Raw genomic sequence first — 20,461 nt, forward strand, 5'->3', positions numbered from 1 at the left:
TCTTTGCAATTCAGTGAAATTATCTAAAACCTGATTAAAAATCAAATCAGCTCAAAGTTTAGATTGAATACAACCCTCTTAATGTTTTACTATAATTGAACATAGAGATGTAAAATACATTGCCAGCTGAAAATAAATTAATTTTGAGTCGAAATTGGCAAAAAAAAAACGAGATTTTGCCAGACTAAAATTATAAACGGTTGATACTTGAAGCCATAAATGTTTTTAGTTCAGAAAAAGAAACGATACTACATTGAATTGAATCGAGACTTGGAACTTACAACAAACAACCAATAAAAAAATGTTTTTTTTTTTACCCAAAAAAAGAAAAAATGTTTATACTTGAGAACTGACACTGTGTTTAATTCAAGAGTACTGACCAACGATGTCCTTGCCCAATCATCAATAACATATTTTTCGGAATGCAAATTTTGTAGTTTCAGATAACTAAAACTTCACAGGCAGCAAGATAGAGACGCATAGGCCAGGCCGTGAATGGTAACCTGCTGAACGGTATATGGTGAACTAATGTCAAAAATGTAATTTTACAAGTACTTTACAAATACAAAAAATGCAGTGTGGAAAATAAAACGTGATTATGTATGTTTGCGGTTTTGCTTTAAAAACTTAATCAGACGTAATGTTGCAAGATTCTACTAGAAAAGAGTAGCGGTTCTTCTAGAAGCACTGTTGCCAATCTAAAATATCTTTCTATGGTACATAAAGCAGAACAAAGCTGAAGAGGTAACAACCACACCCATCACAAAACCTAGTGAGATGATGAGATCCCAACGATCAACTCAAAGGATTCCACTTTACCTTTTTAGTTAAGGCCATGTTTGTTTATGCATTTGAATGCAATATCTAGATGCTGCATCTGAATGCAACATCTAGACATTTCATTTAAATATTGTTCGTTTTTATAGTTTATATTTACATTGAGATGCAACATCTGAATCTTATATTGTTCATTTTTTGGATTTTATAATAGCATTTGAATACTAGTAGTTTTTTTATAAAAAAAGAATATTAGTAGTTAAAATAACAAAAAAGGTGAAATTTTTATTCTTAATAATGAATTGATTATAATATTTAAATAAATTATTTTGCAATTTTTGCGGAAAAAATGATTTTGCAAATTTTTATGGGAAAATTAATTTTGAGATTCTTTAGGAAAACATACAATTTGCGATTTTTACGGGACAATACGATTTTTCCAGTGTTGGTGTAAAACAAATTTTTCAGTGTTGGCGGAAAAAACACGTTTTCCAGTTTTAGCGGGAAAACATATTTTCCAGTTTTGATAGGAAAATACATTTTCCAGTTTTGACAAGAAAACACAATTTTTAGGTTTGGCGGATAAATATGTTTTGGGTTTTGTCGAGAAGACGCGATTTTCCGTTTTTCTCGGGAAACACATTTTTCGGGTTTCAGCGGGACAACATGTTTTCAGATTCGGTGGGAAAGCATGTTTTTTTTTTTTTGCGGAAAACGCATTTTCAGGTTTTGGTGGGGAAAATGCATATTTCAAGTTTTCGCGGGATAACGTGTTTTCGGGGGTTTTGGCGAAAAATGGGTTTTCGGGTTTCGGAGGAAAAACATATGTTCTGGTTTGGTGGAAAAACATGTTTTCGGTTTAGGAGAAAAATTTACAATTTTCAGATTAAAAATAATAATATTATATAATAATTGTAAGAACTAATTTAATTAATTTTATATTTGTATTAAGCTATTTAGGTCTTTTGTATTTTGAAATGCAAATGTAGCATCCAAACTCTACTTTTAGCATTTTAAGAATCTAGATATTGTAGATATTATAGATGTTGTATCTAAATATTGATGCAATATTGTTGAAATGAACGACATCTAAAAGATAGCATCCAGATGCAGCGTCTGAATTTCAAAACAAACATGACCTACATGTCAAATCCCTCTTAGTGACTCAATGCTCTTGTAAAATAACGAGTAAATTAGCTAAATATACTAACAAATGTGGGATATCATTGAATGGGGGGAAAATGGTAATGTTGGGGGGAAGAAAATTGGAAGGATATAGGGTATGGAGTACAAATAAGGGAAAAGTGGTATGTAGGGAGTACAAATTCTCAAATAACTATATGTAGACGAGGAAACAGTCTTTACACCAAGTCCACATTCAGACGCCTGATATACTTAAATAAACGTCTACCATCTGGAGATTAGATTTGAACACTCCAAATGTTATACAAACTTTAAAATATCCCTAACAAAACCAAACATAACTACGATCAAAATGATACCTACCTTATATTCAAGAGGCGATTCCCATATCTGGGCATTTCGGGCATCAGTTCCGTTCGATTATTTCGAGTTTCGGGTATGGAGCTAGAAGATCCATTTACTACTTGATCTATTTTTCGGTTCGGTTCGGTTCATATAGTTTTGGGTTTAGTTCAGTTCAGATAGTAAAACTAGGAACAAAAAAATTTCCAGAAAAATTTGGTTCTCATTTGGTTCTGGTTCGGATTCAGGTAGTTCGGGTAACTCGGATAAAATATCACTTATTTATGGTAAAATATCAAATAATTAGGATGATTTAAATAAGAAGTTTGGATATTTCGGATTACTTTGGATATTTCGGATAAAACTATCCGGATAGTTTCTGATACTTTCGGGTGTTCGGATATTTTTAATTGATTTTTAAATTAAAAAAATATATATTTAGTTCTGTTATAAACTTATACAGTATGTATATATAATTATTATTTTTATATATTCGGGTATTCGTTCGGTTCTCAGTTCTGTTATTTTGGATATAGAAATATAGTAAGCGTTCGGATATTTGAGGGTTTCAGTCTGGTTCCGGTTTCAGGTATTTTGGTTCGGTTCCGGTTCGGTTCCGCGGTTCCAGATTTTTTTGCCCATGCCTAGCCGTGAACAGTGAAAGTACCTATTATCTCCCGACTCCCATGCATGATCGGACATGATCCTAGCAAACGGATATAAAGACAATATGTAATCATCAAATACATTCATATCAGCAACTAACATAGAAGAAAAAACACCCGGTTAATGGATGATACAGCTTCAAAACAGACTTACCTCTCAGATGGAGTAGGAAAAGTGATCTACAGAATGGTTAGAATCCTAACACCAACAAAAACAAACCAATCTCTAACCTTTTCACTAACAATCAAGAATCAATATATAGGTCGCCGTTGATATAGTCTACACTGCTTTCTCTAAGAACAGAGAAAGTCCTTTTGATTCTAACTCTGTTTTCTGGAAACCTCATGAGGATACACAATGATTGGAGAGGGACATGGATTTCGATTTAGGATGTTGACTGTTTTAGTGGTGACAAACTGACAATATATATGAACCTAGGAATACAATACATATACTATATACCTCCCAATAAAAAAACTGTACAAATTTTCTTTCGCTCCAGATTTATATACACAAAGAGCTTCTCCTTGAAAAAAAGAAAGATAGAACTACAGAGACATGGGTTCATGTTTGGCAAAAAAAAAAACAGACAAGCTTTCAATAAGCGTTGTAAGGAATGCGTCTCTTTGTGATCCATGCGTTGCCACGTAAAAATTCCCCGGGAGCGAACCCCCTGGCTTGCCTAGCAGAGATTCGTCGAATACCCCTCCATCTGACCCGGCGGGCCTGACCCGAGCCACGACCTCTGTTGCGATACTCGGAGTAGAACAACGTTTTGAGAGCGAACGTTTCGTTCCACTTCAACCAACCTTCTGGGTCTATCACATCATCGATATTTGTGTTCATTATGATTGTCCTTGAATATTCTTTCCATGGCCGTCCCAAAAACGCTCTGTTCCTGTAGAGATACATAAAGGTCCATATATATAACGCTAGTGATATAAGGCTAGTAACGTAGTTAAACTTTTATATAAAGTAATTATTATGGTTTACTTGGCTTTGACGGGACGATATGTTGCATCGCCAGTTATACGGCTATTGTGGATAACGATCCCGGTCGTCTCACGCCGGTCTTTCCGTCCTTGGGCTGTAACGATGCACTGCTGGTTATCCATGGGACGGCGGATGACAAATTCACAGTTTTGGAAAACGGCTTTGGCATCACCGAAGACGAAATCGATGGTGCCTGAGATGCGGCAGTCACGATAGAATTGACGGTGTGTATGGACGTAAAGTGTGTCTTGGTAACCATTCATATGACAGTTGAAGAACACAGCAAAATCGGCCGAAACTCGGAGTGCAACTGCTTGATGGCGTGCTGCTCCTGCCGTGTTCTCGAACCCTATGTCCTTCGCCATGAAATAGTCACCATTTACCGCTTCAAACACCGAAAAAAACATTAACACATTTACATCAAAAATAACTTAAATAATGCAATACAAGTGTTATGAATCTTCAGGTTAGCTCAAATTACCTAAATATATTCCATTTATTTTTAAGAATTTTTTGTTCCAAATTAGATTAAGTTTTCAATCGTCAATAAAATTATTTAAAATTTATGTTATATGACCAATGTATTATTCATTCTATTTTACTGTTGGTGAACTTGTGGTTAGATAAAACGGTTAACAATATTTTAAAATTTTCGAAATATTACTTATTTATATTTTTACAATTATAGAATTTTATCACCCAAAAAGGTTTCAATTTGTTTTTTACAATTTTTAAAGAATTATAAATTTCTAATCGTAATATTATTAGCTTCTTTTATATATTTACAAATTTTAGAAATACTGTTTAGTTGTACTTTTTGATAATTTTACAAATTTTTATCAAATTTTTATTAATTTTATACAATTTGATTTGATATATTTTATCCAAAAGAAATAGATAAAAATCTATCTAAGATTATAATGTTAAATATATAGATATCTATTCTTAAATATAATTTAAAATAAACGAAATTGTTTAGTTTATGTTCAATTAAACAATAATTTATATTTAAATATTGATAAGAAAATAAGAAAATCTAAAATAATAATAACATTTTATTTTTAATACAATTAAAATTAAAAAAAAGTTATTACTGCACATGGTTCAGGAAAACACATAGTTATCTATTAAAACGAAGGAGTATAATTTTTTAATGTAAATTAAAGCAAAAAACCTTAAAAGAATGGTGTATATGAATTTACCGACTGTGGAAGTGCGGTAGGTGCCGATGCGATCGGGCAAAAATGCGACGTTTCCCGTGATGATAGTTTTTGTTGGCCCATCTCCAACAAACATGACGTTTTTCATTTTCTTCGTTACCTCAATCTTTTCCTTATAAACACCTTGTTTTATGTAAATCACGAACTTCCTTCTGTTCTTCATTGGTACCATTGCTAATGCTTGTTTGATCGTCTTGCACTTACCACTCCCGTCTTTTGCCACCACTACGTTCGCCCTAATTCTTCTTCCACGTGCTGCAAGCAGCCTCCGGGAATGCGTTGTTACCCACCGTGGGAACCCTCCTTCCTCTGATAAGTGTCTATCCTCCAATTTTCCAAAAGGATTCAATGCTCGAAGCGGATCCATCGGCCGGCTTTCTGAAGAATGTAACTTTTGACGTGTATTCTCTGAAGAATCGAGCGGTAGATTTCTGGAAGAATCCAAATGTTGGGTAGTGTAAGAATCTGAAGGTCGACTCTCGGAAAGGTCTGGTTGCTGATTCTTGGAAGGGTCCAAATTATGAGGAGAATACTTGGAAGAATCAAGCGATTGGTTCTCAGAAGAATCCAGCGGTTGGTTCTCGTAAGAATCCATCGGTTGATTCTCGGAAGAATCCAACGGTCGTTTCTTGGGACCATTCAAATTTTGAGGAGGGGAATCCTTGGAAGAATCCAACCGTTGATTCTCTGAAGAATCTCCCATTTGAGGAGAAACCTCGGAAGAATCCAATTGTTGATTATCAGAAGAATCTCCCATTTGAGGAGAACCTTCCGGAGAATCCAACGGCTGTTCTTCTGGAGAATCCGAACGAAAAATGCCGAGTCCACCACTTCCTGGCTGTTGGAGATATCAAGTCAGGTGTGAATTATATATTAGAAGGAAAACATAGTTTTTAAAAAAGAGCAAGTAAAATTGGAAACTGAAAAGAAATTGTGAAATCTAATATAAAGAAAATTATCATTACTAATCATTTTGTTATAAACTCTAAAACTTAGCTTAAAATCATGGATCATAAGAAATGTAGTTTGTTAGTTTTGAAAGAATTTACCCTGAGAAATGGAATCGGAATACGAAAAATCTTCAACAAAGCATCGAGATTTGAGGCGATCGCTAAACCGTTGCTAGTGAGATGCTGCCCCTTCCTCATAACCATTTCCATAATTTCGGCCGCTATACTATCAATCCCTTCAAATCCGTCGATGCACGTTTGTTGGTATGTGACTGAACCGCTTAGCCACACTAGAAGATCGTCAATGAAATCTGACAATCTGGTGAACAGAAACCCCTTGAATGTGTCCCTCGTTTTTAGAAGATCATCAATTGCAAAATCCATAAGCTCCCAACAACTATTAAGTGCGTCCCTCGTTCGCACATCCGCATCCGCCCTGCTCTCTATATCAGTCATCCCCCTGTTTATTCCACTACGAATCGATATGATTGCTAGATCGAAGGCTGCTCTAATCAGATTGCGAGGATCTGGGGACTTCACAGTCTCCAGACTCGCTATGCATTCTTGTTTGTAATCAGTGGAGGAACATATTATACTCACTGCTGTCTTTGTTATCATTAGTTTGCTTCCACGGTGAATCTCTTCGGTTTTTCGACTTGCGCTGCTGCCTTCATCGGCTTCCGCACAGAGGGCCATTGTCATAAAGAGAGATGTGATTCCCAAAAAAGCAAAACGTTTCATCTTGCTTGAATCGTTCCATCCATTCCGCATATTTGTTTTCGTAAATGGTTTTTTCTTTTAATTTAGCAGTTATTGCTAAATGCCAGTACGTAGGTTTCAAAGTTCAATTTACGTGGAAGAGGAGAGGGAAAATTAGTTATATACCGTTAAATGAACATGAGGTGGTTACTAGTTTTTCAATTTTTTTTTTAAGAAAATAGTATCATTGGTTTTTGCTTTACTTGCGGGAATGAATATTAATTTTCTTTTTAGATCATTGGAGGTGATTAGCCACAAAATTGAATATTAACTTGATCATCTTCAATCAATTCTTGATCTCCACTTGGTTCCGAGACTTGCAATAATCAGATGAATAAATCACTTGTAACTTTCATAATGGTGATATCCCAATTCACATATGGTTTACTTGTTCGTTGGTTAAGTTACCGTTACTTCAAACATAGAAAAGAAAAAATCATTAGATTTTATATTATTTTAGATACGAATTCTTTTTGATATAGTTCTTTGTTCTACATATTTCATATCAACATGAACCATCTAACCGGATTGCACACATAAAAGCAACCTGAACTCTGCTCTATCGATCAATTCTAAACATGTTCAATGGTTTGTTCCCATCTCGTCTAATCATACAAAATCTTAACTTATGATCTCAATTGACGTCTTAAATGCACTTTCTACAGAATGAATTGTCATCTTTTCTCTAGTTGAATGCACCAAATCAATGCTTTAGTGTTATTTCACGTAGACACAATTAACATACCAAGGTACAAAAAAAAGAAATTTGTATATAAGTTATAGGTTTTTGCCAAAAGAGAGATAAACAAAATTTAGACGAAAGAACTCATGTTCATGTATCGTGTTTTCGGGTGAAACAAATGCTAACATTTTCAATTTGTGATCAGTTCTAATCATTGTACTTTATAAAATAAATTATTATGTTCTTACATTTTATGCTTGTTCTTAAAATTATTATATATTTTATAATAATTTGTTATATATATTTATATCATGTCATATCTTCATCAGTATATTATTTCTACAAATTACAGTAGTAAAAATAATCTGTTACACAAATATAATTGTTGTTAGTGACTAGTAAAAATAACATGTCACAAAAATATGAACAGCTAGCTATGAACGAAAATAAAAATATATTCATGTCTAATAATAACGATCTAGAAAGAACTTTTAGCTGCCAAATTCAGCATAGTTAAACTTTAAAATTCAGATCTAAGTCATTCGATCTCTCTAAACTTTGAAATCAAAATTTAAATCCACTTCAAAACTCATGAGATCCATGATAATCTGTTAAATATTCATTTATATCATGTCACCTTTTTGTTCTGCATGTATTTAGATCAATTATAATAATAATATAAAATTGTTGGCTGTTTCATCATTTAATAGATATCACTATTAAGAATGTAATATATATCTATTTTCAAATTATTTAAATTTAATTGTATACCATATAAATAGAAAAAGATTGTTTGGATTAATAAAATTTATTTATGTGTTTGCACCAATTTAATTATATATGTAATAGTTAAATATTTATAATTATTCAATATATAATTATTATTTTATAATATATAAAAGAACATATAATACATAAAAATAATATATATATATATACTTGAAAGCGACACATTTTAAGAATAAATATTGATCTTAAGCTTGTGGTTGTCTTAAAATTAAATAATTCACTACAATCTATCCATTAATTTGCATAAATTTACCTTCTCTAATATTTGAATCTCAGATCTCCTATGTAAAAACAGTAAAACCGTTAATCAAACCACTGAATCAATGGAGCTTCCACCCTTAAGTTGGCCTTGTTGTACATGAAACATTAGTATTTTACTACTATTTTTCAATATACTTCTTTCTTCATTTATGTTTACAGTGACTTACGAGCATATATGTTTGCAACTACTAAGAGCATCTCTAAAAGAACTCTTTATTTTAGAATTTAGAAAACTCTATATTTGAAGTTTCAAAAAGTGTTCTTCTCCAAAAGTGAAACTTCAAATTTAACTTCAAAATTATTTATAATTTACACTATAGTTTTTATATTTGTCATAATTAATATAAATTCATAAATAAATTATAAGTAACTAGCACATATATAAAAATATTACATTAATATTAATTAATAAAATATTATACTAAAATATAAAATTATAAATAGAAATACATAATTAAATACTAAAATACAAGCAAAATACTACATTATTCCATAAAATTATTCCCGTAATGCTCCATTTTCGGTTACAAAAAAATTTGCTGGACAATAGTTTAAAGGTTCTGAAGAAAATTTACTAGACTATTAGTATTGTTGTAATATTTAATTTTTTATAATAATTATGTCTTCATGTATCTTTTAAAAAAGTTTTTTAATAAGTTTCTTTTGTAATAATCGTGTAGTCTAATTCTAGTTTTAAATATTATAAATCATATTTAAAAAAATTATTTAATTTTATGTGTAAAATTAAATTTATTTAAAATAAATTTGAAATATTTATGATATACAAAAAATTTTAAAAATAAAAAAATAAATGTGAAAATACTTGAAAATCATAAATGTGATGAGTAATTAATTATATGGACCAAAATGCAAATAAAAATATGAAACTTCAAATTTGGAGTTTTGAGCAGTGATATGAAGTTTCACTCCTTAAAACTTTAAATTTGAAGTTTTGAAATTCTTTTTTGGAGAGCAAAAGACTGGTTAGTGTATTTTGATGGATTTCAAAATCCAAACTAAATTTAGTGTTATTTGTTCTATGATTTTAAAATCTGTATAGAAATCATGTGTTACTGGTTTAATGATTCATAAATTCTAATTCAAATCAAGTGTTATTCAATCATACAGATTTATTAATAGATTTGATTTCATATTGAATTTAAATGGATTTCTTTGTTGAATATACAAGACTCAAATCCGAGGGAAAATCTTTGGATTTGTAAATATTGATCCGAGAGAATTTGAAAATCTGTATATTTTACTTGGATTTATAAATACTATATGAATTTCTATGCATTTCTAAATTGATTAAAATATCTAAACCAATAACTCCTCCATATATTTGAAAGTATAGAGTTTCTTTTGGAGATACTCTAAGAGAGCATATTTATTCTTAACACCGTATGATTTTATATTACATAAAGCTTCAACTTAAAGTACTTATAGATACATAACAGACACTAACACTTGGTAGAGATTTAAAGCTTATTCTAAGTGAAAACCGTTACAACAAGCTTTAGCATATGTGTTGGTCTGCATTTTTTCAGTAAGCAAACATAAAAACTATAACTCTTTTATACGAACTCACCCTCCATCTTCAACACAATTGAGTTTTCCGCTGCTTAATGACGATATTCCTTTATAAGCACCCCTCCATAGAGTTGGACGGCCTCGTCGCAGCTTATAGCCCTTCCTTTAGGCCCCTCAAGCCGGTTGCCATGGCCCATAAGAGGGCTAGCACCACCGAAGTATTGAATATGTTCCTTTGGGTGAGAAACAACCGGTTCTTTTGTGGTTGACTCGTTTGAGTACTGATAAATGACTCGGCGGCAGCTAGCAGTACTGGTTGCCTCTCTTACGGTATAAACTTTTGGACCTCCATATTCGTGAAAATTTTGGTAAAAATTACGAGCAAACTCGTCTCTGGGAACATTTAGTACTGGAGGAGTTACTTTCTGTGATTTACCGTACACCTTATCGACCATTTCAAAAGCCTTTTGAGTGATCCTTGTATTCCTATCCTTTTGATTCATTGCCATTTGAAGAGCAAAGTAGAAAGGTGTTTTGTCTCTATGTGTTATCTTTGTTTCTTTGGTTTCAGTTTTATTGGGGAAAGAAAGCTAATGACCTTTATATAGAAAAGGCTTCTCGCGTTACTAAAAGAACCGAACATAATCTTGTAACAAGAGCTTTAGATTAATTACTTTTCTAGTGAAATATACTGTTTTAGGTATTATCCTCTTGTATTTGCGTATGACCCACTTGTTTTCTATGAGTTTATCTAATGCTCAACAAAGAAGTGTAAGATATGATATTTCACAATGGAGGAATCTATCTATACGTGTAACCATCACAAGCATGTTCATAGAATCGAATATAACCAAATTGTATTAAGTCATCTATCCTCTAATAGTGGATATCTCCTTCAAAGTCTCATGGACGGTTTGACGGGCTGCTCTTTCTTATACACGATTACTCTTATACTAACCAATGAAAATTAAAAATTAAGAAATATACACTTGTTAAGAAATATACATATATAGTTGTTACTCAGAAATTCACTATATACTATACATGTAGTAAATCAGATTACTTGAATTTAATTTTAAAGACCCTCACTCTGTTAATTCATCGTTTTGTACGTATCATATTGTCCAACTCACGCATGGGTTTACCTAAATGAAATAAAAATTTGACAAAAATAAAGAACTTTAAATATTAAAAACTATATTCCATGCTTATCCTTTCTCCATATTTAATCCAGATATCTGACTAAAGCAGCTTATGAAATCTAATCCAGATTTTGCATTGTAGCATTTCCAAAAGATTACACCAAAAGCTATTGCGGGAGACTTGGCTACTCTCTCGGCCTTACCAAGATATATAAGATAAGTAAAACTTAATTCACAACAGTGAAATGAGGTAAACCAGGCGGTTATTCACATCACGAATTGTTAAAAATGAGCATATGCCCCTGCCAATGCCGGTCTAATTTTTCACAATGCCTTAATCCAGTTTTAAAATTATGCCATTTAATATATTTTATATAAACTGTAAACACTATTAAAATTTAAATAAAACGATGTAATTCATTTTTTTAAAATAAAAATAGTATATTTAAAACACTAAAAACATAATTTTTTATTTTTCAATGCAAAATCATTCATTAAAAAAATGTAATCAAATCTTTGATCATAGCAGTCACGGTTGATAAAAAGATCAATCCACGTAATTTCTTGTGTGACATGTTATACCATAAAAAAACTATTTATCAATCTTAGTTGCGAAAAACTTTTTTTATTGGTGATCGATATTAAAATATCCAACATACACACTAAGCAATATATGTACGTTAGATAACAATCCTTCACTTTCAAAAAATATTTTTTTAATAGCTTTTTTAACCTATTTTGGTATATCGACTCTCGTAAAATTTTTAGGTCCATAAGCAAATAATCACTAATTATTTTTGAGTTCATATCATTTTAAAAAAGTTTCGAGATTCAAATATTGTGCTTTCAAATTATCATAACTAAAAATGTCCAATATGTATAGTTTTATCTAAAAATCTTATCAATTTTCTTTATTTATAAACAATAGTAATACAATTAAACCAAAATGTCCTTTTAAATCGGATGCCGTAATCAATGGTTTGGGTGATTTTAATTTCCCTCTGGATCGGCCCTGGCCACTGCATAGTCTACTTCGAGTGGCCAACAACTCAGTCTACATATTCGGGTCAGATAATTTCTATGATTATATATTCCTCTATTTCACGCGACATGAGGGTTTTCAATTGCATTTTTTTTTAGTTACGGTTTATTTTTCCTTTATTTTTAATGGGGTCTTCGTGAATGAAAGTTTTGAAAATGTAGTTTCAGCATTAATACTATGTTCTCTCTGGGATTTAAAATATGAACTTAGAATGATTTTTTTCCTCTCTTGTATGTCAATCATTTACGATTATTTATTCGTGAATCTATCTCTCCATATTTACATGTTCAAACTTTTACAGGGGTTCAAATATCTACAACGTATATAATGATTTAGGATTCTAAATGAAGATTGGCATCTTGTCTGGATATATATTATGCCAAGTTGAGACTTCTTTTACAGCTTTAACAACAAACAAAAATTATCTGGTAATCATGAATCTATCTTTCCAATTTTACCTGTCAAAAGTGTACAGGAGTATAGATATCTACAAATTATATAAATGATTTAGGGTCACAAATGTAGATTGGTATTGTCTGAAAATATATAATGCCAAGTTGAAACTTCTTTTATACAGTTTTAACAAAAAAATTCTTTAATACAGCAACTGATATATTAATTCTAGAAATATTAATGTTCTTTATATAAGGGAATAACCGTAGTGCTGAATAGAGTTTGTGAAAAAGCAGATATAATTGAATGGGATTCTGAAAGAGTATAAATAATTGAGAATAAAATGATATCAAATCCTAACCGATCTTTCTCTTTATCTTGGGGTGTTGCTTTACCGTCATAAAGCGGATTCCAAATCCATTAACTTCAGAGCTTTCTGGAGAATTTTCTTCTACATCTACATATATATGATACACATTACTCATCATAGGTTCATACATATATACGTACTTGATGCTTCGATTATGCATACATTGATGTGTGCATAGACCATGGTTAAGTAAGTTGCATATGCATATTATTTGTAGTATTTTATCACTGATTTAAAGGTTTTGACTATGGTATTCGGTTTATGATTCATAAAACTTGTGTAACATCTATATACTCAATGTTTGGAAATACGAGATCCATACTGAAGCCTGGTAGGTTATTTATATATTAAAAATATTTTAAAATCAATAATTCATGTACATTCGTACTCACATGACAACGTTACCCTCTTGGCTCATCTCTATAAAGCCACTTAAATCTGATATATTAAATTAGAGTCATATTTTTTATCTACTGTTTAAAGTTGTCATTTAAGTTTTGGACCATTTCATAACTAATTATACAACATACTTAATATTAGCTTATTTGATAATGTAAGATATTAATTAGGTTATAAATTTGTATTATTATCATAATTTTTGGAGAATTCGTTAAGTATTTAAATATAAAGTCATAAAAATAATTAAATCTTATAAGAATAATTTACTACTGCAGATATTTTAAATATATCATATTTAAAATCATCTGAATAAATATCAAATAAAAAAAACATTAATTACTTGATTCACTATAATAAATGTGCAAATAAAATATCCTTGTTATTTATAAAGCGAGTACTATCCTAGTTTGTTATTATCTTACCACCCAACCCAAGGCATTAAACTCTCAATGCAATCTCCATCTCTCTTCCTTCATTCTCTCTTTTTACCACATACCATGGGTTTTTTCTTGAAAGGATAAGGTCAGGAAGATTGCAAATGATGGTTAGAAAGGCTCAACACTAACACTTCCATTTGAAACCCTAATCTCTTCTGTCAATACCCATAATAATTCATACATCTACCACAGTCCACAAGTTCATACTGTTAAAGAGTCCATAACATCTTCCACAAACGCAATTTTTTTTGGTCCATCAGTATCCAAATAATCCAATCCTTGCTAAACAACCGTTTTTACCCACAACTATAGAGTCAGCTCAACGTTTCCGTTACCCTTCTCTTGCATAAATCAAAAACAAACACGAGAAATAAGATCAATATTCCAGTTACCAGGATTTTTGTCGTTAAAGAATGACGTTAAGATACTAGTTAGTTAGGTTTATGAAAAACGTTATGGAAGTTGTTTTGCCATCTTTGTTTAGTTAGATATGGTGTGAGCTAGTGAGTGCAGACCGGCTCAAACTTTACTCTCTTAAGATGAGTTTGGTTATAATATATGATATGTTACAACTTGAATTTGTGTGTGTGTGTGTCTGTTTGTATGTAGCATGTAACAAGTATATGTAACTTGATCTTTATGTAAGTAATTTTTATTTTCAGTCAATTTATGGTTGGAACCTGATAATTAGAGTCCATGATTTATCTCAACCATGTGATTTCCTTTCCCGAACTTGTGAGACTTTTAAATCTTTCTCCACCAATTTTTGGGCGAACAGCCAATTCACTAATGTGAACTGTTACCAACAATTAAGATACATACTTTAAACTAATGAACTGTGAAATTTATACACTTGCAAAATATTCTATACATGAGTTAACAAATTATAGATCAATGGGTTAACAAGACATTGACCTAACCCATTGAAATTTGCTAAGTCGGATGGCACACCATAAAGAAGCAACCTCAATCTAATTTTATAAATTTATTGCGAAAATTCATACACAAACTGAACAAATAAAAAAAAAACTTAAAACTACAAAAAATGTAACTTAAAACGAGTTAAAAGGTGGAGATACTAGATATGTTCTCAATGTAACAAATTTAAGTGAAAACGATATCGTTTGGACTTTTTGGGAAATTCATCATATTAGGTCATTAAATATATTCTATTGGTAAAAATAAAACGATGTGATGAGCCATCATCATAATCCAAGTCCAACGAATACATCATGTAGATATATGTTCACATCCACTACAACACCACATTTTGTCTATATATGTGACCACATCATGATCATATTTTTTCTAGCTTTTAAGTTTTGACGTTTCCACGTTAGCAAGTCTTTAAGGAAAATACTTTTTCATTTGAGCAAATGTTTGCTTTTGAATTTTTCGTGAATCAAAGCCAACAACCAGGAAGAGAGAATCTAGGGTCTAACCTTCTAAGATTACATTTTGTCCAAAAAAATGTGTTTAGTATCTTTTTGCCAATAATTTGATTAAGTTGTATTTTTTTCTAATAATCTAGGGTTTAACTTTCTATAATATTGATTAAGAGCAAAACTCATATACATATGTTTTTATTCACGATAATCATTAAAAGGAAACATCCTTAAATGTATATCGCGGAAAATTAATGTCGAGGAATAAAAGTGGAGTTGAATGGATGCTAAAATGAGAAAATAGTGAAGATGGAATTCTACTAGTGAAAAGTATGTGGAAAATTGATAATAACGAATAATTTGGATTGAATTGAATGATAACATTATGAGAAGAAACTATAGAGAAAATGAAGACCATATCCAAACAAACTTACGCTCTTTTCTTCACTGCAATTTAAAATTTTTATGCCCTTTAAAAAATAATAATTAACCTTCCCAAAGCATATTCCATATGCATACTCCCTTACATGTTCCATGCAATATATTGATATGCATGTTGCATGTACGATGTAGACATACATGCCCTAGAAAGAATTAGATAAAAAGTTCATCAAGATATTTCTACCAGGATTACAAGTTGCATTAACCTTGTTTAACTCATTATTGCAGCGAGTCTCGTATACTTCATGATTTAATTACTAGCTAATGATCCGGCTGTTAGCATAACATATGAAATGGGCCAACGCCAACATATCAAGGCCCACGCAGAGCCCAAAGAATCAAGTCTCCAACGGTCTTCTCCTTCTCTAAGTGTACCTGCGAGTAAGACAAAGACCGTAGAGCTTCATAACAAGTTTGATGCTCTCCTATCCATTGGTGAAGCTGAGAGAACCTTTACAGCTGTGCCTATTAACTGTCACTGAGAGCTGTCACCTCTCTAGATTGTTCCTTTTGTAACTATAAGTAGCTGATGTATGCCTTTCGTAAACCTTAATGAGAAAAGTATTATTCAGTCAAAAAACCTCTGTTTTACTCTGTTCTTTACATGGTATCAGAGCCATAGAAACCCTAACAGGTAGCTATGGATGATCCTATCATTCCGTTTCCGTTCCCCAGCAAAATCCACATTCTCAGTTCTGTTACCTTGAAGCTCAATGACACGAACTATCTCCTGTGGAAGACCCAGTTTGAGTCCTTACTGTCTAGCCAGAAGCTGATTGGTTTTGTCAATGGAGGTGTCACGCCCCCAGATCCAACAAGAACGGTAGTCGTCGATGAAGTTGAGGTTCAATCACCTAACCCCCAGTACGAGTCATGGTTCTGTACCGATCAGTTGATCCGTTCTTGGCTATTTGGTACTCTCTCTGAAGAAGTCTTAGGCCATGTTCATACCCTGACGACGTCACGAGAGATCTGGCTCAGCCTTGCAGAAAACTTCAACAAGAGCTCTCTCGCTCGTGAGTTCACGCTTCGCCGAAACCTTCAACTCCTGACCAACAAAGGAAGAACGCTTACTGTGTATGTTCGGGAGTTCAAGACTCTTTGTGACTCACTTAGCTCTATTGGGAAGCCAGTGGATGAATCGACGAAAATTTTTGGGTTTCTCAATGGGTTAGGAAGAGAGTTCGATCCTATCTCCACCGTCATTCAGAGTTCCTTAACCAAGTTTCCCCAGCCCACCTTCAATGATGTCGTATCTGAAGTTCAAGGGTTTGAGTCAAAGCTAAAGTCCTATGAGGACAATGCAACAGTCGCTCCTCACATGGCTTTCACAGTTCAGCCTGCGCAGCAACAACAAGGAGAAAGACTCAACACACCTGGTTACAATCCAAACTTCAGAGGTCGTGGTAGAGGGTCCTACAGAGGTCGTGGTGGTTACACAACCCGTGGTCGCGGCTTCTCCCAGCATCAGTCTCAACCCAATGCCTCTGGAGAACGCCCAGTGTGTCAAATCTGTGGACGTACCGGACACATTGCTCTGAAGTGCTACAACAGATTTGACAACAACTATCAAGGAACTGCGTACACACTGGTGCGTGTTGATGAGTCTGGGAGAGAGTGGTATCCAGATTCTGGTGCCTCCGCTCATGTTACATCATCGCCTCACAATCTACAAACCTCCCACCCATACGAAGGAGGTGATGCTGTCATGGTGGGTGATGGAGCGTACCTACCGGTCACTCATGTGGGAAATGCGTCTATCACTACTCCATCAGGTAATCTCTCTCTCAATGAAGTGTTGGTTTGTCCTGAGATTAAGAAAAATTTGTTGTCTGTCTCCAAGCTGTGTGATGATTATCCCTGTGGAGTATACTTTGATGTTAACCATGTATATGTGATTGACATTCCGCATCAGAAAGTGATAGCCAAGGGTCCAAGAAGTAGTGGATTATACAAGTTGAAGAGTACTGAGCTTCAGGCATTCTACTCAAATCGGCAAGTGTCAGCATCAGAAGAAGTTTGGCATCACCGACTTGCTCATACAAACCCTCAGACTCTTCAGCACCTCCACAGTATCAAGGCGATCTCTATCAATAAAGGCAAAGCTCTTCCTGTCTGTCAGCCATGTCAAATGGGAAAAAGCAGCCGTCTACAGTTTTTTTCTTCAAGCTCTTTAGTCTCAGTACCTCTAGAATGTATCCACTGTGATCTCTGGGGTCCATCTCCTGTTGTGTCTAACCAGGGGTTTAGATTTTATGCTGTGTTTGTTGATGAATGCTCACGCTACTGTTGGTTCTACCCTCTAAATAATAAAGCAGAGTTTTTCTCAGTGTTTGTGGGTTTTCAAAAGCTTGTCGAGAATCAGTACTCAAGGAAAATCAAAACACTTCAGACAGATGGTGGAGGAGAGTTTATGAACAACAAATTAAAACAACATTTGGTTGATCACGGCATTCAACACCATGTTTCTTGTCCCTACACTCCCCAACAAAATGGGATAGCAGAGCGTAAGCATCGTCACTTGATTGAACTTGGACTGGCTATGATGTTCCAAAGTCACTTACCTCTTCAGTACTGGGTAGAGGCGTTCTACACGGCGTCTTATGTCACCAATCTTCTTCCTGCAGCATCTAGAAGCAACAAGAGCCCTTCAGAGATACTGCATGAGAAGATGCCTGCCTATGATCACTTGCGGGTCTTTGGAACATCATGTTATCCATGCCTGCGTCCTGTTGCTGAGCACAAGTTCGAGCCGCGTTCCTTATTGTGTGTGTTTCTAGGCTACAGTCCACAGTTCAAAGGTTACCGGTGCTTATATCCTCCTACCGGGAAGGTTTATGTCTCAAGACATGTCATATTTGACGAATCGTCGTTTCCCTTCAAAGATCAGTATAAACATCTTGTTCCTCGGTATGAAACGAGTTTGCTGAAGGCTTGGCAGAAAGCTACATTGTCTGAGGAACCAGCAGTCAGTGAGCAGATTACTAGAGTGCTACCTGGTCCAGTACAAGTGATTGCTACACCGACTCAAGCTCCTATTCCACAAGAAGCTGAACAAGAAGCTGTTCCACCTGTTGTAGTTCCACATATTGAGGAACCGATTCAAGCAGAACTACAGATGAATCAACATCCTATGACTACTCGAGGCAAATCTGGCATTCAGAAACCAAATGCAAGATATGCTCTTTTGGCATCAAAGTTCGATGCAAAGAAGCCAAGAAACATTAGAGAAGCAATGGCTCATCCATTATGGAACAACGCTGTATTGGAAGAAATAACAAAGGTACATATGCTTCACACCTGGAGCTTGGTTCCAAAGACACCTGATATGAACATTATCAGCAGCACATGGGTCTACACAGAGAAAACAAACCCAGATGGCACTAAAGCACCACCAAAGGCGCGTCTGGTCGCTAAAGGATTTGAGCAAGAGGAAGGACATGACTATCTTGAAACGTTCAGCCCAGTTGTGAGAACGGCAACTATAAGACTAATGCTCAACATAGCGGTAGCAAGAGACTGGCCAGTGCGACAATTGGATGTCTCAAGCGCTTTCCTTCATGGAGAACTGTCGGAACCTGTCTTTATGTATCAACCAGACGGCTTTGTGGATCCTCTCAAACCTGATCATGTTTGTCGATTAACCAAAGCGCTGTATGGTCTGAAACAGGCTCCTAGAGCGTGGTTTGACACATTCAGCAACTTCCTTATTGATTTTGGCTTCACCTGTAGCAGAGCTGATCCGTCTCTCTTCACCTATCATAAGGAGAACAACACCTTGGTCCTCCTGCTATATGTCGACGACATCTTGTTAACTGGAAGCTGCAACCTTCTTTTACAGAAGCTTTTATCTGCCTTGAAGTCACGGTTTGCTATGAAAGATATGGGAACACCTCAGTACTTTCTTGGTGTGGAGATGCAACAATATAGGGATGGTATCTTCCTTCACCAACAAGCGTATGCGAAAGATATACTGCACCGTGCATCAATGGCTGACTGTAACCCAATGCCAACACCTCTGCCTGTAACAATCAATGATCACTCATCGGATCTGTTTGAAGAACCAACCTACTACAGAAGCCTAGCTGGGAAACTGCAGTATCTGACCATCACAAGACCAGATATCCAGTATGCAGTCAACAGGGTTTGTCAGCGAATGCACCAACCAACTGTGTCCGACTTCAGTCTGTTGAAAAGAGTGCTCCGGTACATCAAGGGTACTCTACACTTGGGTCTTCACATCAACAAGGACAATGGCCTGCGCCTATCTGCTTACTGTGATAGTGACTGGGGAGGTTGTAAAGAAACAAGAAGATCAACAACTGGTTTCTGCACTCTTCTTGGTCCCAATCTCATCTCTTGGTCAGCTAAGCGCCAACCTACTGTGTCAAGATCATCAACGGAAGCTGAGTATAGAGCTCTTGGGTCTACAGCTCAGGAAATCACTTGGCTATCCTTTCTATTACGTGATCTGGAAGTCTCACAACCAGATGCTACGGTGTTACTCTGTGACAACCTCTCGGCGGTATATCTCAGTGCAAATCCTGCTCTCCACAACCGGTCCAAGCACTTTGACACTGATTATCATTACATCAGGGAGCAAGTAGCCCTTGGACTCATTGAGACGCGTCATATTCCAGCAGCTCTACAACTTGCAGATATCTTCACCAAGCCCTTAGCCAAGAAGCAGTTCTTTGACTTGCGCAGCAAACTTGGAGTGTGTGATCCTCCCACCTCAAG

General features: G+C 34.3%; 2 protein-coding genes across 2 annotated transcripts; both read right to left on the minus strand.

The window, feature by feature from the left end:
• Positions 1-485: 485 nt before the first annotated feature.
• Positions 486-9,691, minus strand: LOC103833567 (putative pectinesterase/pectinesterase inhibitor 43). Its single transcript, XM_033276855.1, has 4 exons — positions 6,191-9,691; positions 5,124-5,979; positions 3,922-4,306; positions 486-3,826 (listed from the first exon to the last, which is right to left on the minus strand). Exons 1-4 carry the CDS (start codon positions 6,860-6,862, stop codon positions 3,526-3,528), a joined length of 2,214 nt encoding a protein of 737 aa, XP_033132746.1. The 5' UTR covers positions 6,863-9,691; the 3' UTR covers positions 486-3,525.
• Positions 9,692-9,956: 265 nt separating this feature from the next.
• LOC103833544 lies at positions 9,957-10,853 on the minus strand. The gene has a single exon (XM_009109632.2). The coding sequence runs from the start codon at positions 10,619-10,621 to the stop codon at positions 10,205-10,207; it is 417 nt and encodes a 138-aa protein (XP_009107880.1). The 5' UTR covers positions 10,622-10,853; the 3' UTR covers positions 9,957-10,204.
• Between the last annotated feature and the right edge of the window lie 9,608 nt (positions 10,854-20,461).

The sequence above is a fragment of the Brassica rapa genome, chromosome A08 (genome assembly GCF_000309985.2).
Source record: "Brassica rapa cultivar Chiifu-401-42 chromosome A08, CAAS_Brap_v3.01, whole genome shotgun sequence".
In the NCBI taxonomy this organism is placed as follows: Eukaryota; Viridiplantae; Streptophyta; class Magnoliopsida; order Brassicales; family Brassicaceae; genus Brassica; species Brassica rapa.